General features: G+C 41.2%; 1 protein-coding gene and 1 pseudogene across 3 annotated transcripts in view; both read right to left on the bottom strand.

Moving 5' to 3' along the window:
* Nucleotides 1–18,775, bottom strand: part of abcc2 (ATP-binding cassette, sub-family C (CFTR/MRP), member 2) — a 28,067-nt gene extending 9,292 nt beyond the window's left edge. Inside the window, exons 1-24 of one of the 3 annotated variants that reach the window (XM_041261437.1) lie at nt 18,673–18,775; nt 15,981–16,154; nt 15,585–15,731; nt 14,970–15,110; nt 14,313–14,435; nt 13,837–13,892; nt 13,265–13,487; nt 12,663–12,835; nt 11,886–12,063; nt 10,922–11,176; nt 10,527–10,592; nt 10,218–10,355; nt 8,660–8,806; nt 8,111–8,195; nt 6,669–6,735; nt 6,326–6,452; nt 5,475–5,651; nt 5,051–5,218; nt 4,704–4,887; nt 4,164–4,299; nt 3,953–4,058; nt 3,629–3,848; nt 3,214–3,368; nt 2,688–2,843 (exon numbers count right to left, since the gene is read on the bottom strand). In XM_041261437.1, the coding sequence (XP_041117371.1) occupies nt 2,688–2,843; nt 3,214–3,368; nt 3,629–3,848; nt 3,953–4,058; nt 4,164–4,299; nt 4,704–4,887; nt 5,051–5,218; nt 5,475–5,651; nt 6,326–6,452; nt 6,669–6,735; nt 8,111–8,195; nt 8,660–8,806; nt 10,218–10,355; nt 10,527–10,592; nt 10,922–11,176; nt 11,886–12,063; nt 12,663–12,835; nt 13,265–13,487; nt 13,837–13,892; nt 14,313–14,435; nt 14,970–15,110; nt 15,585–15,731; nt 15,981–16,154; nt 18,673–18,714 (3,444 nt within the window). In that variant the 5' untranslated portion in view covers nt 18,715–18,775. The remainder of the gene's footprint in view (nt 1–2,687; nt 2,844–3,213; nt 3,369–3,628; nt 3,849–3,952; nt 4,059–4,163; nt 4,300–4,703; nt 4,888–5,050; nt 5,219–5,474; nt 5,652–6,325; nt 6,453–6,668; nt 6,736–8,110; nt 8,196–8,659; nt 8,807–10,217; nt 10,356–10,526; nt 10,593–10,921; nt 11,177–11,885; nt 12,064–12,662; nt 12,836–13,264; nt 13,488–13,836; nt 13,893–14,312; nt 14,436–14,969; nt 15,111–15,584; nt 15,732–15,980; nt 16,155–18,672) is intronic. The other 2 variants (XM_041261438.1, XM_041261439.1) reach the window with 2 other exon arrangements.
* A 2,667-nt stretch (nt 18,776–21,442) lies between these two features.
* LOC121321596 lies at nt 21,443–22,915 on the bottom strand (annotated as a pseudogene).
* Nucleotides 22,916–25,652: the final 2,737 nt, after the last annotated feature.

Raw genomic sequence — 25,652 nt, 5'->3', positions numbered from 1 at the left:
CCTCTGCTATTCCTAATCTACATTAATGATTTAGATTCTGGTATAGTAAGCAAACTTGTTAAATTTGCAGACGACACAAAAAGTAGGAGGAGTGGCAAACACTGTTGCAGCAGCAAAGGTCATTCAAAACGATCTAGACAAGATTCAGAACTGGGCGGACACATGGCAAATGACATTTAATAGAGAAAAGTGTAAGGTACTGCACGCAGGAAATAAAAATGTACATTATAAATATCATATGGGAGATACTGAAATTGGAGAAGGAATCTATGAAAAAGACTTAGGAGTTTTTGTTGACTCAGAAATGTCTTCATCTAGACAATGTGGGGAAGCTATAAAAAAGGCTAACAAGATGCTCGGATACATTGTGAAAAGTGTTGAATTAAAATCAAGGGAAGTAATGTTAAAACTGAACAATGCACTAGTAAGACCTCATCTTGAATATTGTGTGCAGTTCTGGTCACCTCGCTATAAAAAAGATATTGCTGCTCTAGAAAGAGTGCAGAGAAGAGCGACCAGAATTATTCCGGGCTTAAAAGGCATGTCATATGCAGACAGGCTAAAAGAATTGAATCTGTTCAGTCTTGAACAAAGAAGACTACGTGGTGACCTAATTCAAGCATTCAAAATTCTAAAAGGTATTGACAGTGTCGACCCAAGGGATTTTTTCAGCCTGAAAAAAGAAACAAGGACCAGGGGTCACAAATGGAGATTAGACAAAGGGCATTCAGAACAGAAAATAGGAGGCACTTTTTTACACAGAGAATTGTGAGGGTCTGGAATCAACTCCCCAGTAATGTTGTTGAAGCTGACACCCTGGGATCCTTCAAGAAGTTGCTTGATGAGATTCTGGGATCAATAAGCTACTAACAACCAAACGAGCAAGATGGGCCGAATGGCCTCCTCTCGTTTGTAAACTTTCTTATGTTCTTTCTTATGTTCTAGAAGTCAAGCTTATTGTTCTGTAGTTACCTGGTTCAGTTTTCTCTCCCTTTTTGTGGATCGGTATTACGTTTGTAATTTTCCAGTCTGTCAGTACAACCCCTGTGTCAAGAGACTGTTGCATGATCTTGGTTAGCGGTTTGTAAATAACTTCTTTCACTTCTTTGAGTACTGTTGGGAGGATCTCATCCGGCCCTGGGGAACTGTTTGTTTTAAGAGCTCCTAGTCCCTTTAACACTTCTGCCTCGGTTATGCTAAAGTTATTTAAAACTGGATAGGAACTGGTTGACATGTGGGACATGTTGTCCCTATCCTCCTTTGTAAAAACTTGTGAAAAGTAATCATTTAATATATTTGCTATTTTTTTCCTTCATCTGTGATTTTGCCATTTGTATCTCTTAGACATTTAACCTCCTCTTTGAATGTTGTAATATTGGAAAAACATTTTAGAATTGGTTTTAGTCGCCTTAGCAATGTTCATTTCTATTTCTGTTTCAATGTTTATTGGCCTTTCTAACTTCCTTTTTGACTTGCATTTGCAGTTCCATGTACTCTTCCTGTGTACTTTGTTTTTGGTCCCTTTTTAACAGTCTTTAAAGTGCCTTTTTTCACTGAATATTTTTTTTTAATTGAGCTATTAAACCATTTTGGCAATTTAGTTTTACATTTAGATTTGTCTACTTTAGGGATGTAATTGTTTTGCGTACTACATTTTTGAAGAACAGCCATCCTTTTTCTGTGGATGTTTTCTCTACTTTACTTCATTCTACTTCTGTTAGTTTCTGTTTCATACCTTCATAGTTTGCTTTTCTAAAATTGTAAACCTTAGCTTTAGTCATTACTTCTGGGGTTTTAAAAAGCACTTCAAATGAGACCATGTTGTGGTCTGAGTTTGCTAGTGGTTCTCTGACCTCTGTTTTAGTTATTCTGTCTTCGTTATTTGAAAAGACTAAATCAAGGCATGCCTCCCCTCTAGTCGGTGCCTTGACAAATTGTGTTAGGAAGCAGTCATTTCTCATTTCCACCATTTCAATTTCGTCCGTCGTGCTACCCACCGAGTTTTCCCATTTTATATAGGGGAAGTTGAAATCACCCATTAGTATGGCTTCTCCTTTGCTACACGCATTTCTAATGTCATTGTATAACAGATTAGTTAGCTCATCATCAGAATCTGGTGGTCTATAGCATGCTCCTATTATTATGCCCTTTGAATTTTTGTCCGTTATTCTGACCCATATTGATTCAGCTTTATTTTCTTTCTCCAGGTTTAACAACTGGGTTTCAAGACTGTTTCTTATGTATAGCGCTACCCCTCCACCTCTTCTGTCCTGCCTGTCTTTCCTATACAGTGTATACCCACAAATATTATATTCGTCCCCATCACTCTCAGACAACCAAGTTTCTGTAACACCTATCACATCATAGCTATATGTTAGTGCAGTAGCTTCAAGTTCTAAACTTGAGCTGCAATACCAGCTGCATATCAGGGGTAGCCGATAGAAGTAACTGAAGGGGTACACATTCATTACAGTGAGTCTGATTAGCTCAGCAAGCCTGGTTTGGGACCATTATAAAGCAACAGATGTATCACAATGCTTCCCTGACAGTCAAAGAAGAACCCAAAGGGCACGATGAAGGCTCAGAATGCAAACAGGTTTGAATATTGTCTACAAGAACATCTCAGATTGAGTAGCCACTAAGGCAGAAGGCTGGTATTATGGCAAGAAGAAAGAAAGAAGGCTCACCTGTACAAAGAAATAGAAGATTGCAAGTGGAATAATCACTGCAGTGAAGACTGGCGTAGCTAAACAGATGACAAACAGCGTGCCAAGCACTCCAAGAAAGCACATGAGCCAGCTCCGCAATGACATGGGGATTGCTTCGTCTATGGTAAAAATGTCCTGCAAGAAGCAAAGAACAACAGTCTCAGCGTTAGGAGCTAAGGATCCAGGTGACTCCTAATGGAAACAGAACTTCTAGCATTAAAAACTAGTGCAGTCACTTCAGCCTTGAAATACAGCCAGGTATTTACAATGCATGGGACTCAGTGGAAGCTTGTAGATTATCTAACAACTACTGTGCTATACATTCACATAGCTGACGAGTTACACTAATCCACATAATTAATGAGTTACACTATTCCACATAATTGATGAATTACACTGATCCACATAATTAATGAGTTACACTAATCAACATATCTGATGAGTTACACTACTCCACATAGCTGATGAGTTGCACTAATCCACATATCTGATGAGTCCCCCTTACCTTTGCAAACCGATTCACAACTCTTCCAGTGGGTGTTGTGTCAAAGAAGCGCATGGGGACGTGGAGAATGTTGTGCAGCAGCCGGTTATGAAGGATGCGGGAAGCAGATATGGCCCCAGCTGCCATTACCAATGTTCCAATGAACACCAACACACCTGAAAAACACAAACCATCCCAATGCACTGAATCAGTCAACACAAACAAGCTACAGTTAACTAGTTTCACTTTAAAATGAACCCAACCAAACCCATCTTAAAACAACAACAATGTGAAATATTAACCAAACTCGACCAAGTATAACACAACTCAACACCACCCAACTTCTGAATACAACCACAATTTAACACGTACCACAACACAACATTCATCAAATCTCAATCAGAGGGATAAGGTAAATACAAATTTGAAACTGTACCTTGTGCGATCCCCAGCGCCCCAAACACTCCCACCCTCATGTCCCGCAGAGAGGCAGGGTAAGTTTTGTTCATGTATGCCACTGCATCGTTCGTCCAAGCACTCAACCACAGATTCTGCCCAATGAAGGCTACATTCTGTAACAGGTACGCCAAGACAATGACTGAAGAGTAACCACAGCCCAAAGCGTGCATGTACTTCTTATAAACTGAGAGCTTCACCTGATGAGGGGGAGAGAAAGAGAGTTGGGTCAGGAGGACAGGATAAGCAGGAGAGTGTGGAAGAAAACAGGACTGGAGCCCCACTGGAGATAAAGCTGCCCCACCTGTCCAGTCTCCACATTCTCCTTCTCAATCAGCCGCTGGCCTTTCTGATCCTTTTGTGCGGAGATCACACTCCCTGCTCGGGAGGAACGCTTCTGTGTGCTAACTCTGGTTGGTGGGAATGTATAGGGAGAAAGAAGTCTCATTATAAAGTCAGAGCCCTAGAGCAAGATGATTCTTAATATTGTCCTTTGGTCTGTGCTCCTGGCATACCTGCCGTTGTGCTGGCTGAGCCGCAGGCTGTTCTCTCTTTTCAAAATCACTTTCACCACGTCCTCAGGAGGGTCGTCTGCCTGGGGCTCCAGGGAATCGAGCAACATCGCAGCCTCCTCTCCAACTCCCGATACATCTGTGTAGACAGACACTTGCAGAATCAATAACCTAATCAATAACAACGCTGATGTCATTCAAACTGACAGCACCAGGGGATGAATCACTCTACTGCATGTAGTGACTTGATCATCCATTGTAAACTGTGGGTGTTCAGCTGCTCAGAATGCTGTGCAATGTACTTTTATTCCATTAGTCTACCACTGTACTCTGAAGACTCCAGCCTCCAGCTTCTAAATCAACAGGTATTTAAATCATTAGGCAAAGGCAAATGATTCCACAAAACCTCTTTCTCAACAAAGACATTTTACTAATAGTTTTACCTCACACAAGTACACCTTTACGCACTATAATTAAATGAAAACAGAAAATATTAACAAAATAAACCATGGTCCAATTTGGCAGAAAAGAGTCTGGACATACCCTGTGCTCCGTCCTCCTTGCAGTTCCCCTCTGTGGCGTAGGTGCTCAAGAATTCAGAGAAAGCGCCCCCACTGGCCTGCAGGCTCTGGTACGAGCCAATCTCTGAAAGCTCTCCATTCACCAGAACCACAATCTCATCTACATGAGGGAGGAAGCTCACCCCATGAGTAACCAGGATCCTTGTCTGAGGAGAGAGAGTGAGGAGCAGAGTGTGCATCTCTATTGGCTGTTTCACTTTCACAATGAGACCGATAAGTAAGAAAGAAGAATGGAAATATCTGATTGCAGTATTTCTTGGAATGATGTACAGAGAGAGAGCGAGAGAGAGAGATGATAAACAGACTCACCTTGTCCTTGAGCAGCCCATGGGGTCCCACTACCTTCTCAAAGAGGTGCTTCCCCACATGAGCGTCCACAGCAGAGAGCGGGTCATCTAGGATGTAGAGATCTGCGTGGTTGTAGGCAGCCCTGGCCAGACTGACCCGCTGCTTCTGACCGCCACTCAGGTTAATTCCCTACAGAGAAGAGCATGTGATGACCAAACTGAGATGTTTTAAATGGACAAAACAGATTAAGCTAATTGTCACTACTGGCATGGGATTAAACAAAAGCTAAGGGGGCTAACTCTTTAAATTAACAGGATAGAAAATGCAGTACAGAGTATTATTAGTGAAGCTTCTCCTTATAAAGATGGAGAAGGATAAGGGTGGTGGTATGAAGAGAGAGTCGGATCATGTGATAAGGAGTGAGTGGAGTGGAGACTCCTCTGACCTTTTCTCCAATCTCGGTTTGGTCACCCCCTGGCAGCAGTGCCAGGTCTGGTAGAAGAGCGCAGGCCTCTAGCACACGCTGGTAGTGCTCCTGCTCCAGCACAGATCCAAACAGGATGTTATCCCTCACAGTGGCATTCTGGATCCATGCCTGCTGCGGTACATAAGCCACTGAGCCCTGAAGGCCACAAAACGGATTATATAAATCATTTTATATATGTTACAGTCACATATAAGCTATCAAGAGACTGGAGTTTTTCATGTAGCTCTTTCTAATGGCATTAAGTAGGACCATTATACCAGTCTAAATATATAGCAAGTCACATGACTCCCACTGTCAGCAACGGATGATGAAAAACAAATCTCTGGAGATATAAATCCATTAAGAAGACTTATATCTCCACATATATGCTCTGAAACTGTAGGCAATAAATTACTGGAAATAATAAAGATCTCCTTGCCAGAAGTATACTAGTTTATGACTACTTCTTAAGCACAGCCAGCTATTTCTGAGTTGGAATATATTGTTTCTGTCTATCAACTGGGCACATACTTTTCTATACACTTGCTGTGCAACATTACAACTTTTAAACTGTTCTCTTCTCCTAAAACGTATTTGAAAGACTTGAATTGTATTAACGGCGCATTCCTTGTATTTAACACAAGGGACAACTCACTTTTTATCATGAGTTCTGCAAGAACACATAAAAGAAATGTCAGTTTCTACAGGGAATACTATTTATATATTTTCTGGACAAGCAAGATTACCTTTTATGGTAAAACATACTTGAAATGTGTCAAAAACTCAAAGTGAAAAAGACAAGCATTTACTCCACTCCATACTCCAGTCACCTTTATATTAATGTGGCCTCTAATATTCTCCATTTCTCCCAGCATTGAGGACACCATTGAGGACTTCCCTGAACCCACAGCCCCCACCACCGCGATCAGACTGCCTGGTTTAATATCAAGAGATATGCTGAAAAACAAGCAAACCCATAAATACATGAATCATGAGTCTGGGATCAAAGGGAGGCAGAAGTGATCTTTGTGGTACAGCTGCAAGCCACTACTAGTCACAAAGGCAGCACGTTTCATAGACTGTTGTAAGAGCTGTTTCTCCAGGTGTTCCATATCCAAGAATGTTAAAATGATAAGTGGTTTCTCCAGTGTTCCTGGTTTGAGGCATACTTACTTCTTCAAAACCGGCTCTCCATTCTTGTCCCAAGCAAAGGAGGCGTCACAGAAACTAACAGCAGTGTCTGAGAAAAAAAAAAAAAAGTACTCCTTTCATTTGAATTTTTACTTTTTACAATGCGTCTGCCTGTCTATATACAGTCGGAGCCCGTACTGAGAACCCCTTTGATATGAATCGCCTTGTTAACTGCACTTCAAGCATGTCTGACAAATGAAAAAGAACAGAACTTACTCTAGCTGAGAAACAGTTGAATGGTTGGGAAAGGCAGAACACACTGTTCAACTTGCTAAAGAGTATGGTGTGGGAAAGTCTACAATTACTGACACAAAAACTGCAAAAGAAAATCTTCAGAAATTCTCGAGTGCCATGGAATCAAGCACTGCCACAGCACTGTGAAGAACTGTGCGACTCTGAAGACAACGCGAGAGACAGATTTTATACACATGGGTCCGTGCAAGAAAAAGAAAAGGGCTCTCCCATTACAGGAGCAGTACTTCAAGAGAAAGCATTGTCATTGCATAGTCTACTGAGAGAAAGCATTGTTATTGCATACTGCATAGACCACTGAGAGAAAGCATTGTCATTGCATAGACCACTGAGAGAAAGCATTGTCATTGCATAGTCTACTGAGAGAAAGCATTGTCATTGCATAGTCTACTGAGAGAAAGCATTGTCATTGCATAGACCACTGAGAGAAAGCATTGTCATTGCATAGACCACTGAGAGAAAGCATTGTCATTGCATAGACCACTGAGAGAAAGCATTGTCATTGCCTACTGAGAGAAAGCATTGTCATTGCTACTGAGAGAAAGCATTGTCATTGCATAGACCACTGAGAGAAAGCATTGTCATTGCATAGACCACTGAGAGAAAGCATTGTCATTGCATAGACCACTGAGAGAAAGCATTGTCATTGCATAGTCTACTGAGAGAAAGCATTGTCATTGCATAGACCACTGAGAGAAAGCATTGTCATTGCATAGACCACTGAGAGAAAGCATTGTCATTGCATAGACCACTGAGAGAAAGCATTGTCATTGCATAGACCACTGAGAGAAAGCATTGTCATTTGCTTAGCAGAGAAAAAACTCAGTGCGGAGACAGCAGAGTCAGAACCGTTTGCAACACTAAGGAAATGCAGTGTTTGGGGCTATGAGAAGCACACTAATGTTTAGAGTTTTTACAGTACACTATATATACATGTAAACTTACATTCATACCCCCAAGCTGTTCAGATGACTGGGCTTCTACTGTACTTATTAATGTATCTAAATGTATATAAGGTTGCTTTTAAGAAGTGACTGTTTCCCTTCAAGAGAAAGTCCAATCCATATACTGCTCTAATGTATAATACGGTACACTGAATCTATTTACCCTCTGTGATTTAAACCCAGGTTCATCTACATGTTGAGTACAAATTAACTGAAAAGCCTGCTTACTGAAACTGGGATCATGGTGGATTGCAGAGTCATCCAGATCGGTGCCTCCCAAGAACTTCTCTAAACGTTTCACAGAGACAGCAGCCTGAAATAAACAGCAGCAGCAGCATGAGTGCGTTACCTGAGTGTGTTATTACAGTGCGTTACCTGAGTGCGTTATCTGATGCAGAGCTCTGCCAGCTTCTCTGACAAGGCAGGTTTTGAAAAATCTGTGCTTTATGATGTTTTGTCAGTACTTCACCATGCAATCTCTAAATCATAGTAAAATGCATTTTGTCACTGCTGTAAACAAATGATATCAAACGAAAAGCCTCTCGACTGAGAGCGAGTATGGCACCTTTGGAAATAAATGTCAGATATGAACAAAATGGTTTCAGAAGCTGTTATTTAAAGTTCACGTATGTATATGAAATGCTGGGCATCGGCTGACATCAGGTTCAACTTAATCTTTGAATTCAGCAAAAGGCTTGATTGTAATGTACAGAGCTCAATGTATTTCTGCTTGCACCATTCAAGGATGAGTTTGGTTAATGCGTCTGCAGGCGTTACCTGCACCATGCTGGAGATGAGCATTGGCAGCATGGCCAGGGGGAAGCGCAGGATGTTGAAGAGAGAGATGGAGGTGAAGGCCTTCTCTGCAGTCAGGACGTTGTCAGAGCTGATGGAGACAAACACAGCAAAGCTCGCCAGGGACACCTGCAGGTCGCAGAGGGAAAGAGGAACGAATGGTCAAACATTCGCAATACCACCTGATCTCACAGAGCAACTTCAGATGGGGATAAAATAGCAACAGTTACCCAATGTATTCCTCCAGTGTTTAGATTCACTTTGTACTGTTTTTTTGTTTCATTCGTCACATCCATAAACTCAATCTAATACACACAGCTCTTAGAATCATTTAAATTGTCTGTAGCAGGGTTTCAATCTTTTTTTGAAACTATACCCTTTCTGTCTGGAGGTTTCAGCTCAAGTACTCTTGACCATCTACGCTCTACTGAATGAAACCACAGTTGCAATAAAAGGCAGAATAATCTGATTAACACATTTCTTTTTTTCCCCTGTTTATTTAGTATCACAACAGTTTGGGACACAATAGAAATCTTTGGATGCACAGAATCAAAAGACAGTATTTGGGAATCTCTTTGGAAACACTGGTATTCACTTTCTATTAGACAAAGTTATTATAATTAATACAAAGTAGTCTGCTCTGTAAATATTTATCATGTTACCATTTACTTCCCATCTCAGCATAATTGTGTTCAATTTAAAATGTTTACATTTTTTGTTATTAAAGCCAACATAAAAATGAGCCAAAGGGACTCTGCATATGTTTTTGTTGCTTTGCACTCTCTGTAGACTCTTGTGTTTTCTTCCTTTGTTTTTCTTATGCAAGTAAGAAATTGATCCCTTTCACCGAAAAGAAATTCAACCAGCTGCTATTGAGAAATGCAGCCGTGGATAATAAACAAAATAAAACCTGTCAAAGTATGAGTATTATAATTATTATTTTAATCCTGTCAAAGTATGATTATTATAATTATTATTTATAATCCTGTCAAAGTATGATTAAGAATTATTTATACTTTTGAAAAATGCAGAAAGATTGTGCTTCACTGATACGACAAGCTGAAAACAGCAAAGTTCATGAGCAGCGTAGCGCAGAGCACTCTCCAGAGACTGAATCACCAGGCACAGCTTCACAGACCAATAGTATATTTCAGAGTAAAATCCACTGAATCACCAGGCACAGCTTCACAGACCAATAATATATTTCGGAGTGGAATCCACTGAATCACTAGGCACAGCTTCACACACCAATAATATATTTCAGAGTGGAATCCACTGAATCACCAGGCACAGCTTCACACACCAATAATATATTTCAGAGTGGAATCCACTGAATCACCAGGCACAGCTTCACACACCAATAATATATTTCAGAGTGGAATCCACTGAATCACCAGGCACAGCTTCACACACATAATATATTTCAGAGTGGAATCCACTGAATCACCAGGCACAGCTTCACACACCAATAATATATTTCAGAGTGGAATCCACTGAATCACACTGTTTCAGTTACAGTAGTACTAGAGCGACTCCTCACCAGAAAAGGTGCACAGGTGAAAATGAATGTGGAGATTGAAGCCAGGTAGGAGAAGCTCTTCATCACTTTCAGCTCCTTCTCTCGGATACCCAGGATCTGGGCTTCAAATGAAGGCTCCCAGGCATAAATCTTGAGGATCTGAAAAAAAGGGTGTTACAATTACGAGATTAGGAAACAGAGAGAGGCTGCGAGAAACAGAAGGCAGTAGTGCCTTCATGGAATAACTTACAAAATGACAGTGAGAGAAAGGGACACTCCACTACTGATAGACAGAAATGTGAACCCAACCAGCTCCTCCCACCACCTTACCTTTATTCCATTGAGAATTTCATTCATAAATTTCATCCGCTTGTCTTTGTACTTCATGTTTTTTGTCTATAAAGGAATTACAAAATATTATAGTTATGAGAAAGAATGAGACAAACACACAAACACTCAGAACAAAGTCAGTCAATGTGAATACTTAGAGAAAAGAAAGAGAAAGATTATAAACTATGCTGGAGTAGCATCCTTCAGTCACCTCTTAATGAAGAGAGGAGAGGGACACTGAATCCCTAAGGAAACCTATTTGAATGGACCAGATTCATCTGTAGAAAGTAGCACTAGCTGGCACTGATAACAGAACAGCGAGACCTTCAGCAATAAATTATAACCCAAAAGAAACAGAGTCAAGTTAGTGCCTGTGTGGGAAGACAGCCCCTCACCTGGAGGGTTTTCGACCTAACAACCAGAAAGCCATTGAGGGGCACCAGGAGAATCATGGTGACGAGGCCAGCCAGCACAGAGGGCCCCAGCTCCTCCCACAGGAACACGAGGGAGACGATGATCTGCAGGGGGCAGGACCACAGCAGGTGGATGAAGTTCGTCACGTCCATGAAACGCTGGGCATCGGCTGACATCAGGTTCACTATCTCGCCCACGGTAGACTCCTTTCGGGCCGTATTGGAAACCACAAGGGCCTGTGCAAACAGCAGCGCATGCCATCAATAATCAGGGGTACACTTTCGGGTGCTTGTGCCAGTAAGCAAGCAGTACTGTGTACACCCCAAGTGTCTAAAAGCATGGCACTTATTTTTCATCTGAAAGCTGCAGCCTGATGTGGTCCATAAACCCAAAATCTGAGAAACCAGTACAACACCACTGAACACAATCCAAGAAACAACTGCAACACCAAAGAAGCATAACTAAAGATAAAGGAAACCATTCTGGAATGAGCAAATTAATAAACACCTGCACACCTGATAAACTCCAGCACAGTATCTCTGAACCCCCGGCTCCACATATGATAAACTCCAGCAGCACAGTCTCTCTGAACCCCTGGTTGCACATATGATAAACTCCAGCACATTCTCTCTGAACCCTTGGCTGCACACACGATAAACTCCAGCACAGTCTCTCTGAACCCCCGGCTCCACACATGATAAACTCCAGCAGCACAGTTTCTCTGAACACCTGGCTGCATACCTGATAATCTCCAGCACAGACTCTCTGAACCCCCGGCTGCACACATGATAAACTCCAGCACAGTCTCTCTGAACCCCCGCCTCGTTGTACCTGACACCCTGGGATCCTTCAAGAAGCTGCTTGATGAGATTCTGGGATCAATAAGCTACTAACAAACAAATGAACAAGATGGGCCTCCTCTCGTTTGTAAACTTTCTTATGTACCTTCTTGTAGACGGCAGCCATGATCGCAGTGCGCACCCTCATCCCCAGCACAAAACAACGCTGGAAATACTGCTGCAAGAGCATAGACTGCAGCACGGCAACCAGAACCAGCAGCACTGCATACAGATACCCCTTCCACTCGAAGATGGACTTATCCTGTGTGAAGGATACCATGAGCCTGGGAGGGACCAAACAAGACAGTCAGGGTATTTCTATTATATCATTGGGTTGAAAAAATAGGAGCATGCTAAAAGAGCAATGTTCTTGTATTGACGATGTGCTATAGGCATCAAGTAAATATAGAGAATGTCGTAAAAAGCCAAGCACTCACTAAGTATCTGCTATTAAGCTTATTTATTTATTATTATAACATCATTATAAAAAACAATGAAGCGAATTCATGCAGATGTGTTGCGGCCACTGGCCTTCATCAGTGTAGTGCACTAATATAATTGTTTTATCAAACGATGTTACTGCACTGATGAAGGCCAGTGGGCGCAACACATCTGCATGAATTCACTTCATTGTTTTTTCGTAATGATGTTATAATAATAAATATATAAGCTTAACAGCAGATACATGGTGAGTGCTTGGCTTTTTACGACATTCTATAATATCATCGGGCAAATCTTGTTGTGATATATATATATATATATAATTAAAAGGGCAATGGAAAATGAACTGAAAGTGGTAAAGAAAATGTGTGCTTTAAAAAAGCCAACCCTGTTTTGATTGATGTGCTGAAGAATATCCCTAGTATACAGGAGTGCGACTCACTTGAGGATTTGCGGGCTGACAAAGACAAGCAGGTCCTGCAGGAGTTTAAAGAGCGCAGACTCCAGCAGCACTTGCAGGAATGTCTTCACCAGGCTGGGGATCAGCCAGGAATGTGCAAACTCACACTGCTTCTCTGAACTGGCTTCCTTCTTCTTCTGTTTCCCCTTATCCTCCTGCAGCACAAACAAGGTGAAACAAACCGAAAGGCATGTGGGGTCAGTAGACTTCTCTACTTCTTTTAAGTCTAGTATCGAACAGTCTCTACATGTGTTATATATGCTACAGAACTCCTGCTTTATTAAAGGAACCCTTGTTTAACAACTACTATATCCTTTTAGATTGTATTTAACCTGGAAACAGCACTGAACTCCCTGTGTGACCACTTCAGCACCCTCTCCAAGCACCTCTGTCATGAGACATACCTCTGATCGGATCAGATCTCTATTATAATCACTGGTCTAGGGCTCTTCCTGGTTTCACTGTATTTTACACATTTAGATGATACCTCTTCAGTCTTTAGGATATCCTGACATTGCAATAAGTAGCAGAAGGCTACGTTAGTTTGCAATATGTCCTCCCTCTCTGGCCCCCTCTGCTCATACCATGACCAGCACATCCTGGCTGTGACTCTTGGCCAGTCTGTTGGCGTGCATGTCGCTCTGAAGACCCGGTTTCCTTCTCTGATTGTGTTTCTTCCAGGCCTTCTTCACCTCCCAGTTCATTATCTTCTCAAACTTAGAGAAGATGGTCTGGGTCTTATCGGACTCATTCAAATCCCACAGGTCCTCCACCTCTAGGGGGCGCTTGTAACCATTAAGCACCATACTGAGTAGGAGACAAGGAAAGCTCGAAAATAATCTCACCAGTGTTTGGACAGAAACATTTCAGTGTAGATTAGTTGCAGAAAAGTGTGTTGAAGTATCTACAAGTCAATGTGTATTATAACAGGTTATTAACATTGCCCCAAAAGGTTCATACTTTGACATATGAAATGTCTATGCATGCTATTTAAGCTACTTATTTACAGAAACCTCCAGATACAATGTGCTTGAACTGATTACTTCAATTCCAATTGTACAATCCAGAGGAGATGAAGACTGCAGCTCAACTGCTTGCACTGTTTACCCTGCTATAGTAGCAGCAAATTCAACAAAAAGACACTTAATTTATTTACCTGTTGAACCAGTTAAATGTGATTCTGCTTAGAAAGGAAGCAGATATCTCTGGATTCTGTAAAACATTTTTAAAAAATGAATGTAATTATTTGATCAACACCTTTAAACACTCTGTAATAAACTCTGAGATAAAATTATAAAGCAGACACACGTTTAGGGCGATGCCAGTACTAATGAAGGCCTTGTATTACCAATTCAATGAAAGACAAACCGTGAATTAAGAAACTATGATTTGCTAATGATCAATTTTATGTTATTACATGAAGAGATCAATATTTGGACTAGCTCCTCTGCTTAGGCCCAGTGGAATGGATGTGATGGGCTCGCTATGGGAGCTCCCTGCTGTTATTAGGAGTCCTGCTATGGGCAGAATAACAGAAGCATTGTTATTAAAAAAGGTGCAGCAACAGCAGTGCTGTGAGCAGCAGTGAAGGAAGCAGTAAAGGTTTATCAGGGGATTGAAAAGTGTTGGTACCTTCTTAGCTGCCTCCCTAGTTTCCTGGGACATGTCAACAAAGGAAGACAAGATGAGTGTGAGGACCTGGAGGCCATAGGAGATATAAAACAAAGTGAAGCGGGGCAGGTCTGAAACGCTGTCCTGTGAGGGGAAACACAAATGGAAAGCCATTAGGACTGGTCTGCCCTCCCCTTCAAGTGCTGTCCTGGTGTGAGGTCATTTCAAATATGCTGCACATTTCACCAATCAAAGAGAAACAGATAAAACACCAGCCAATGACTGAATGAAACTCCTATGCACAGTATAAGTAATACTGCTTTATTAATGCAACAGGCAGGACTACCAGACTGTGCAGCACCACAGCCCCTCCCACTGTGAAAAATAGGCAGGACTATCAGACTGTGAGACACCATAGCCCCTCCCACTCTAAGCAATAGGCAGGACTACCAGACTGTGCAGCACCACCCCCCTCCCACTCTGAGCAATAGGCAGGACTACCAGCCTGTGCAGCACCACCCCCCTCCCACTCTGAGCAATAGGCAGGACTACCAGCCTGTGCAGCACCACCCCCCTCCCACTGTGAACAACAGGCAGGACCACAGCCCCTCCCACTCTGAGGAACAGGCAGGACTATCCGCCTGTGCAGCACTACAGCCCCTCCCACTCCTCTCTGACCTGGCGCAGGGACTCCCGCAGAAGTGTCTGGAATGGAAAGACCCCACAGAGGACAGAGAGGGTCCAGAACAGGAAGAGAGCCCCAGACTCCCCCGTCTCGCCTCGCCGACGCACTCCCTCCTGGCTCAGGAGCATCAGGAGCTGAGAAGAGAGACAAACAATCAAGCCAATCATTTAAAGTACATTTTCCAAGTTCCTCTTCGCATTACTGGCATTATCACTGCCACCACCCTTAGCTACGGCTACAAAGTAAGACAATGGCTTTTAAAACTTTGGTAGAACTCCTGTGCACTGCTTTGACATGCATTGTTTAAGTGTACTGGGTCACTGAACAGCTGCAGAACAGAAATAAACAGACATACCCCTGCATGTGTTTGTATAGGCTCAGATAATTCTGCAGAGGAATACTGTATCCTTGTGCTGTATTCAAATGACACAGCAGCATGAATGTAAGGAAGTCTGCTACAGGACAGGAGGCAGCTTGTTAAAGCAGCTAATGTTGGATTGTTTAATAATACATTAGCAATCATTTCAAAGCCATGTGTAACAGCATGCATCACTGAACAGCCCCAGTAAAACACTGATGTTTGAAGCATGTTACTGTGCTAGTCTTACCCATGATGCAGTGTATAGGGCAGGGTTGGTGTAGAGCACTGCAGGGTTCTGTTTCCCTGGACTCGGATCCCTGTAGTTCCCATAATCCTCAGCCAGGGTGACGGCCAGTCCAGCGATGGAAGTCAGGAACAAAAGAACAACCAGGAGCTGAATGACAGTCCGAAAACATGAGAAAAAAACTCATCCCTGCTCCGTGGGAGACAACAATCCTTTCGCTTGAATTTGATTTATTTCTTTTTAATGTTGCTAGGTACTACAGTAATGAAATGAGAAGGAGCCATCAGTTCCAGCAATGACATTTTTCAATTGGCCAGACAGACATCTCAAGCCCCCCACCAGCCTGACCTTCTTTAAAACAGACCCCCCCCCCCCAGCCCCTGCTACTGTATCAAATACCTGTTTTGTGCAGTACAATCTGGAAATGTGTGTTTTGGATGCTTTCTTCTTGAAGAGCCCCGAGAGGTGCCATGGGGCAGTCAGCCACAGGAAGCCCAGGGGAAGCCACACCAGAACAGTCTGCTCCAGACATAAAGGCAGGTCTGGATCAGATCGCTCCAGGAACGATGCGTTCTGGGGCATAACAAAGAAATCAGCTCCCTGCTCACTGAATAGGATTCCACTGCTAAAATAACGTCCCGATTCCTATCTACTGAACACTGCTGTATCTGTATAGCACCATGCAGGCTGCATTCTCAAATCTATTTCATATTCACATCTATTAAACACTGCTGTATCTGTATAGCACCATGCAGGCTGCATTCTCAAATCTATTTCATATTCACATCTATTAAACACTGCTGTATCTGTATAGCACCATGCAGGCTGCATTCTCAAATCTATTTCATATTCACATCTATTAAACACTGCTGTATCTGTATAGCACCATGCAGGCTGCATTCTCAAATCTATTTCATATTCACATCTATTAAACACTGCTTTATCTGTATAGCACCATGCAGGCTGCATTCTCAAATCTATTTCATATTCACATCTATTAAACACTGCTGTATCTGTATAGCACCATGCAGGCTGCATTCTCAAATCTATTTCATATTCACATCTATTAAACACTGCTGTATCTGTATAGCACCATGCAGGCTGCATTCTCAAATCTATTTCATATTCACATCTATTAAACACTGCTGTATCTGTATAGCACCATGCAGGCTGCATTCTCAAATCTATTTCATATTCACATCTATTAAACACTGCTGTATCTGTATAGCACCATGCAGGCTGCATTCTCAAATCATTTTCATCAAAATTGTATTTTATCAGAAAGGAAAAACACACCAAATACATTTACCAAACCAGAAAGAAATAACTCAGATTTTCAAAAGAAAATTATTATTATTTTTGGTTTGGTAGTCTTACAGACCATCTTGGTATGGGTATAGTGAATTCTTTTGAATGCTACCATGTCTGTTTCAGTCCTCACATACTGTACATGAAGAGGCTTTCATCCATGCCTTGTCTGAAAGGCACACCACAGTGTCCCCTGCAGCCCTCTTCCCTCTAGTGGATGGGTTGCATGTGTTATTTTGTTTTTATAACCGTTGACAACTAGCTTACTAACAGGGTAGGAAATGATTCTATTTGTTGTCAATAGTTAAAATGTAACCCCCTCCCCCCCTCCTCCGACCTTCCATGTTTACTTAGCAATTGCAACTCAAAGTCTACGGGTTTTTATTACTGAAAAGGGTTCAATATAGATCTAGAAAGACAGAACTGTAGTAATGCCTGCTGGTGAGATTGGCTTCTACATTTTATTGAGCCTTTGTTATTAGGTGAACTACGGGTTCCTGGACTGACAGCTCAGAACAATGTAAACGTGTGTTAATCAGTACAGTGGGGTCTGGTGTGCAATGAGAAGGCATGACACTGTAATCAATGTAAACATGTGTTAATCAGTACAGTGGGGTCTGGTGTGCAATGAGAAGGCATGACACTGTTATCAGTGTAAATGTGTGTTAATCAGTACAGTGGGGTCTGGTGTGCAATGAGAAGGCATGACACTGTAATCAATGTAAACGTGTGTTAATCAGTACAGTGGGGTCTGGTGTGCAATGAGAAGGCATGACACTGTTATCAGTGTAAATGTGTGTTAATCAGTACAGTGGGGTCTGGTGTGCAATGAGAAGGCATGACACTGTAATCAATGTAAACGTGTGTTAATCAGTACAGTGGGGTCTGGTGTGCAATGAGAAGGCATGACACTGTAGTAAAAGATAATGCAATAATCCCCCTTTCTGTAACTGAAACCGTTTCTTTTGCTCTTAAATTACATTCATTTTCACAGTAGATGTACATACTGGATTATATAACTTTACAGAAGGGGCATGTTCAACAGAACTTAATCAGGGGAATTGGAAATTCAGCCCCTAGTTTTGCAGCTAATAAAGGGCTATTATTTAAAAAATGTATCACTTATAAGTCTTCAATGTGAAAAAGATTTAAGTTTTTTTAATGTTGGCTTTGTGGTGCTCTGTGAGAACATTGTCCAGCCTGAGTAAACTGTGGTAAAGAGATGACCAGTGAACCAAACAACACAGTAAAGAGATGACCAGTGAATCAAACAACCCAGTAAAGAGATAACCAGTGAACCAAACAACACAGTAAAGAGATGACCAGTGAACCAAACAACACAGTAAAGAGATGACCAGTGAACCAAACAACACAGTAAAGAGATGACCAGTGAATCAAACAACCCAGTAAAGAGATAACCAGTGAACCAAACAACACAGTAAAGAGATGACCAGTGAACCAAACAACACAGTAAAGAGATGACCAGTGAACCAAACAACACAGTAAAGAGATGACCAGTGAACCAAACAACACAGTAAAGAGAATGAATCAAACAGAAGGCAAAGTATTATTAATATTAACAGAAAGAATACTAAACAATTTTCCATTTATCACGTAAAATGACAACATTTTACAAAAACAAAGGGTGAGAGAAAATATTAGTTTATGTTGTCAAATATTAAGAGAACTCAATTGATTCAAACATACAAAACAAAAACTATGGAGATGATATTCTAAATATTTAACAAGCAAATTGTATTTCACAGATTTATTTCAAACATACCCAGAAAGTTTTTCCACAGAATTGAGTGAGTGCCGCTGACATGGCTGCTGAGGACCTGTCCTGTCTACTGCTTGTGGGCTTGTGCTCTCTCACACACTTGCTATATATCTCTACACTGGGCTTGTGCCCTCTCACACACTCTCTATCATCTCTGCACTGGGACTATGCCCTCTCACACACTCGCTTTCAACTCTTCACTGTAAACACAGGCAGGTCAAAGACTGACAGTGATTCAGCACAACAAAGAACTTGAATCATTGGTAAAGAACAATAAACAAAATGGACCCTGGAATACTTTATACTGCTCATCATCTGGTTCATATTGCATTGGGAATGACATACATTTTATTACAGCCTCTACAGGATCTGGACATCCACTTGAGAAGAGACCCCTTCGATGTAACAGTGATGTGAAGATTAGGGTTAACACAGCCATCCAGTTTCACCCTCCACTGTATTTTATATGGCAAGTGAAACTGTTGCCATCTATCGATTATATATATATAAGGGGTCTCCCGATGGCATGAACAGCACCAGATTACATGTGTGAAAAATAAACTGGTACCCCTTGTTTAACTCACATTTTAATGGCAACCACTGAACCTTTTGGGGAATTTGTCCATTGGTATTTTTGTGTTCTTTTTTACATCATCTATTATGGTTTTATATTATGTAAAACATTTATCTTATTTTATATTAGAAGCTGCCTCACTGAACAGTAAATATTTCTTCTTATAAAAACTCCTACAGCCTTTTCATCCTTTAAACACACTGCACATACAGTGGCTCTCAAAAGTATTCACCCCCCTTGGACTTTTCCATATTTTATTGTGTTACAACATGGAATCAAAATGGATTTAATTAGGAGTTTTTGCCACTGATCAACACAAAAAAGTCCATAATGTCAACGTGAAAAATAAAATCTACAAATTGTTCTAAATTAATTACAAATACAAAACAGAAAATAATTGATTGCATAAGTATTCATCCCCTTGAATCAATATTTGGTAGAGGCACCTTTGGCAGCAATTACAGCCATGAGTCTATTTGGATAAGTCTCCACCAGCTTTGCACATCTGGACACTGCAATTTTTGCCCATTCTTCTTTGCAAAATTGCTCAAGCTCCGTCAAGTTGGATGGGGACCTTTGGTGAACAGCAATTTTCAACTCTTTACACATATTCTCAATTGAATTGAGGTCCGGGCTTTGACATTGACCTTTTTGTTTAAGCCAGTGTGGCTTTGGCTGTATGTTTGGGGTCATTGCCCTGCTGGAAGATGAATATTCTCCCAAGTCCCAGGTCTCTTGCAGACTTCAGCAGGTTTTCCTCCAGGATTTCTCTGTACTTTGCTGCATCCATTTTGCTCTCTATCATCACAAGCTTTCCAGATCCTGACGCAGAGAAGCATCCCCATAGCATGATGCTGCCACCACCATGCTTCACGGTAGGGATGGTGTTCTCAGGATGATGAGTGGTGTTAGGCTTGCGCCAAACATAGCGCTTAACGTTGAGGCCAAAAAAAGCTCTATTTTGGTCTCATCAGACCATAGAATCTTCTTCCACTTGGTCTTAGAGTCTCCCACATGCCTTCTGGCAAACTCTAGCTGAGATTTGATGTCAGTTGTTTTCAACAATGGCTTTCTTTTTACCACTCTCCCATAAAGGCCAGTTTTGTAAAGCACCCGTAATGCACAGTGTCTCCCATCTCAGCCGTGGAAGACTGTAACTCCTTTACCGTTGCCATAGACCTCTTGGTGGCCTCCCTGACTAGTGCCCGTCTCGCCCAGATACTCAGTTTTTGAGGAAGGCCTGTTCTAGACAGATTCACAGTTGTGCCATATTCTCTCCATTTCTTAATAATGGACTTTACTGTGCTCTGGGGGATATTCAATGCCTTGGAAATGTTCTTATATCCTACCCCTGATTGGTGCTTTTGAAGAACTTTATTCCGGATTTGCTTTGAATGTTCCTTTATCTTCATGATGTAGTTTTTGTTAGGAAATGTAGTACCAACTGTGGTACCTTCCAGAAACAGATGTATTTAACCTGAAATCATGTGAAACACCTTAATTGCACACAGGTGGACTCCATTCAACTAATTATGTGACTGCTAAAGACAATTGGTTGCACCACAGCTTATTTAGGTGTGTCATAGCAAAAGGGGTGAATACTTATGAAATCAGTTATTTTCTGTTTTATATTTGTAATTAATTTAGAACAATTTGTAGATTTTATTTTTCACTTTGACATTATGGACTTTTTTGTGTTGATCAGTGGCAAAAACTCCTAACTAAATCCATTTTGATTCCATGCTGTAACACAATAAAATGTGGAAAAGTCCAAGGAGGGTGAATACTTTTGAGAGCCACAGTATCACAGTCTACAGGATGTATTTCATGAAAACTAAATGTTCTGACGTCCAATCTGCAGAGATGAACTTGTGCATGCAAGCACTACAGCCTGTTAATAATTACATGTGCTTTGGTAATGTGTTACTTGAGGCTGAGCCAAGGGTCTGTGTTTCAGGGGATGATCTGTAGCTTCAGGTATGTTTGTGTGTCAGAATTAGGTAATGCATTGACTGCTGAGCATGCCCGAAAATGATCTGTTTGTGCTTGAATGCAGACATTACAGTGTACACTGGGAAAGGTGGCCCTACTGCACACCTAACTTCATCAACATGGTGTGAGATCAGTGCAGGCCTGGGGTTGGAATTGAGCTGAGAAGTTGCTGGAAATAGAACCTTCCCACTCATATATCAGTAGAGCTCTTCATTATTTGGAAGCGTGTTCAGTGGTGTTAGTAAGGGGGGGTTGGGCTCTGGTGTCACCCCTGCTCGTCAGCACTCTCTTGAACCCCAACGCAATCAGGGTCTCCATGGCAACTACAGGGTCATGTACCATGTCAAAGGCTGAGATAAAAAAAACAATAAGTACATTATATCCCATTTCAATGGCAGAAGTCTCCCAACACACACTGCATTGCACCAAGGTGAATGAGGTCCCATTGCATTGCACCAAGGTAAATGAGGTCCCACTGCATTGCACCAGGGTAAATGAGGTCCCACTGGATTGCACCAAGGTAAATGAGGTCCCACTGCATTGCACCAGGGTAAATGAGGTCCCACTGGATTGCACCAGGGTAAATGAGGTCCCACTGCATTGCACCAAGGTGAATGAGGTCCCATGTTATCAGTGTGACCACCAAGAATCTCAAAGCAGCCAGAAGGTCTTTGTTTTACAAACAGGCTTAAACTATTTAAACTGATGAGAGAAATGAGAGAAAAACTCATCCTTTTTTATTATAGTTAAGCTTACCACCCCCAATCCAGACCTTTAGCCAAAATTACCTCTGTGAAAAGTAACCGACAGGGGTCGTGAAGCAGCTGTGAAAAAACAATGTATTCACTCATAGTATTTGTATTTACATAGTTATTTATATTTAATTATTTTTATGTTGTGCTGTTGAAATAAAATAATTATGGAATTTTAGATTATAAAACAGTCCGAAAAAAAACATAATTGTGATCAGGAGTAGGTCATATGTAAAACACTATATAAAAGTGGAGTGTCTCCTAGAGTTCTGTGTCTCACAGCCCCCAGCACCACCCATCTGCTCATGTGTAAAGCTGTGTAGATGATCAGTGTCTCTTACCCAGCAGTTCCACACAGAGCTCTGTGTCTACACTCCCGCCCTCTCAGAGCCCCCAGCACCACCCATCTGCCCTGTGACTCTTGCACAGGTGGCTGTCCCTCTTCATGACCACCTCGCGATCTGAGTACAGGAAGTCTCCCCCTGCGAACGGATCATGGTAAACACAGGGATCTGGACATGCTGCTTCACAACCTGCAGCAGACCTGAGCACAGCAACAAGCACAGGATGAGTAATAAGAATGGGTAGCGAATTCTACAGCTCAGCCTCACGCTTACAAACACCATGTGGTCACACAGGTAGCAGTACCTCAAGCTTCACAGGTCATGTCATGACTGTATGCATACTTTGTTTCTGGGGGGCGTTCCCTCAGGACTCACCTAAACTGGGTGTGATGCCTCCCTCCAGTAGGCAGGAATCCTGCAGGCACCTGAAGGTGGTGGAATAATACAGCAAGTACATCCTAATAGACAGACAATAAGAAGTAACTGCTTGCATGTAGATATGCTGTACCTCCTCTTTCAGCATTTATTGCAGATTCCACTGAATCCACGCACACCTCCATCAGAAAGCCATCCGCCATCCCTACAGAACTAGAAAACTGAATTGAAGCGTAACAAGAAAACAAGAAAGCATAAATGTGTGCTTGTGTTACAAGAAGCAAACCCTATTACCCAACAGATTGCACTTCATACTGTTCTTATAATCAGCAAATATTTACATTACTAAAAAACACCCAACAATGGCAGGAACTTGTGATTACAGTTTTAAGGGATGTGTACAGAACACACACTCTGAATTTCTTGTGATTTAAGGGATGTGTACAGAACACACACTCTGTGATTACGGTTTTAAGGGATGTGTACAGAACACACACTCTGAATTTCTTGTGATTACGGTTTTAAGGGATGTGTACAGAACACACACTCTGAATTTCTTGTGATTACGGTTTTAAGGGATGTGTACAGAACACACACTCTGAATTTCTTGTGATTACAGTTTTAAGGGATGTGTACAGAACACACACTCTGAATTTCTTGTGATTACGGTTTTAAGGGATGTGTACAGAACACACACTCTGAATTTCTTGTGATTACGGTTTTAAGGGATGTGTACAGAACACACACTCTGAATTTCTTGTGATTACGGTTTTAAGGGATGTGTACAGAACACACACTCTGAATTTCTTGTGATTACAGTTTTAAGGGATGTGTACAGAACACACACTCTGAATTTCTTGTGATTATGGTTTTAAGGGATGTGTACAGAACACACACTCTGAATTTCTTGTGATTATGGTTTTAAGGGATGTGTACAGAACACACACTCTGAATTTCTTGTGATTACGGTTTTAAGGGATGTGTACAGAACACACACTCTGAATTTCTTGTGATTACGGTTTTAAGGGATGTGTACAGAACACACACTCTGAATTTCTTGTGATTACGGTTTTAAGGGATGTGTACAGAACACACACTCTGAATTTCTTGTGATTACGGTTTTAAGGGATGTGTACAGAACACACACTCTGAATTTCTTGTGATTACGGTTTTACGGTTTTAAGGGATGTGTACAGAACACACACTCTGAATTTCTTGTGATTACAGTTTTAAGGGATGTGTACAGAACACACACTCTGAATTTCTTGTGATTACGGTTTTAAGGGATGTGTACAGAACACACACTCTGAATTTCTTGTGATTACAGTTTTAAGGGATGTGTACAGAACACACACTCTGAATTTCTTGTGATTATGGTTTTAAGGGATGTGTACAGAACACACACTCTGAATTTCTTGTGATTACGGTTTTAAGGGATGTGTACAGAACACACACTCTGAATTTCTTGTGATTACGGTTTTAAGGGATGTGTACAGAACACACACTCTGAATTTCTTGTGATTACAGTTTTAAAGGATGTGTACAGAACACACACTCTGAATTTCTTGTGATTACAGTTTTAAGGGATGTGTACAGAACACACACTCTGAATTTCTTGTGATTACGGTTTTAAGGGATGTGTACAGAACACACACTCTGAATTTCTTGTGATTATGGTTTTAAGGGATGTGTACAGAACACACACTCTGAATTTCTTGTGATTACGGTTTTAAGGGATGTGTACAGAACACACACTCTGAATTTCTTGTGATTACGGTTTTAAGGGATGTGTACAGAACACACACTCTGAATTTCTTGTGATTACAGTTTTAAGGGATGTGTACAGAACACACACTCTGAATTTCTTGTGATTATGGTTTTAAGGGATGTGTACAGAACACACACTGAATTTCTTGTGATTACAGTTTTAAGGGATGTGTACAGAACACACACTCTGAATTTCTTGTGATTACAGTTTTAAGGGATGTGTACAGAACACACACTCTGAATTTCTTGTGATTATGGTTTTTAAGGGATGTGTACAAAACACACACTCTGAATTTCTTGTGATTACAGTTTTAAGGGATGTCTATTTAACACACGCTGTGAATTTCTTGTGATTACAGTTTTAAGGGATGTATATTTAACACACGCTGTGAATTTCTTGTGATTACAGTTTTAAGGGTTGCCTATTTAACACACGCTGTGAATTTCTTGTGATTACAGTTTTAAAGGGATGTGTACAGAACACACACTCTGAATTTCTTGTGACAACCTAATTCTACAAAAGCCATCAGATTGTCAAACTGGTAAAATAACAATAATAATAATTTAAAAGCCATTATTCTTTAGTCTTTATACGGTTTTGATAATCAATCGACATTATTTTAAGTGTGGTTTGGATTTGAACTTCATGCATTCATTGGATTGGACTTTGAAGCTAAGCGCAGTGGTGCTACATATAGTCCCGTTTATCATATACTGGACCACAAGACCTAGTTAAACTCGCAGCGCATAATTTATGCAGTTTTTACTAGGAAACGCGATTATATTATGGTAAACAACACACCAGAATATATATGGGCCCTCTCTATCGAACATACACACGAACACGTGATTTTACAGAAATGTATTCCAACAGATTATACAATCCTTTAACTCATAAAGTAGAGATTGTTAAAGCATGCGATACGACTATTAAAAACCTCCTGTCGCACATATTGCTTGATAGATACGGTACATACATAGACTATGGTACAAGTCGGTATAATTATTTGCGTCGCTGGTAACGTTGTGAACGGTACAGATACAGTATGATATGATGCAGACTGGTATTAGTACAGAGCTGTAACAAACACTTGCTCTTTGTCTCAACTACTTTGCTCCCCAAGAATACATCTTCGAATCAGTCACATTCTAGACCGTTTTATAGCTCAGTTTAGCTCA

The sequence above is a fragment of the Polyodon spathula genome, chromosome 10, assembly GCF_017654505.1.
Source record: "Polyodon spathula isolate WHYD16114869_AA chromosome 10, ASM1765450v1, whole genome shotgun sequence".
NCBI classification, from domain to species: domain Eukaryota; kingdom Metazoa; phylum Chordata; class Actinopteri; order Acipenseriformes; family Polyodontidae; genus Polyodon; species Polyodon spathula.
This window is presented reverse-complemented; position numbering and strand designations above follow the sequence as displayed.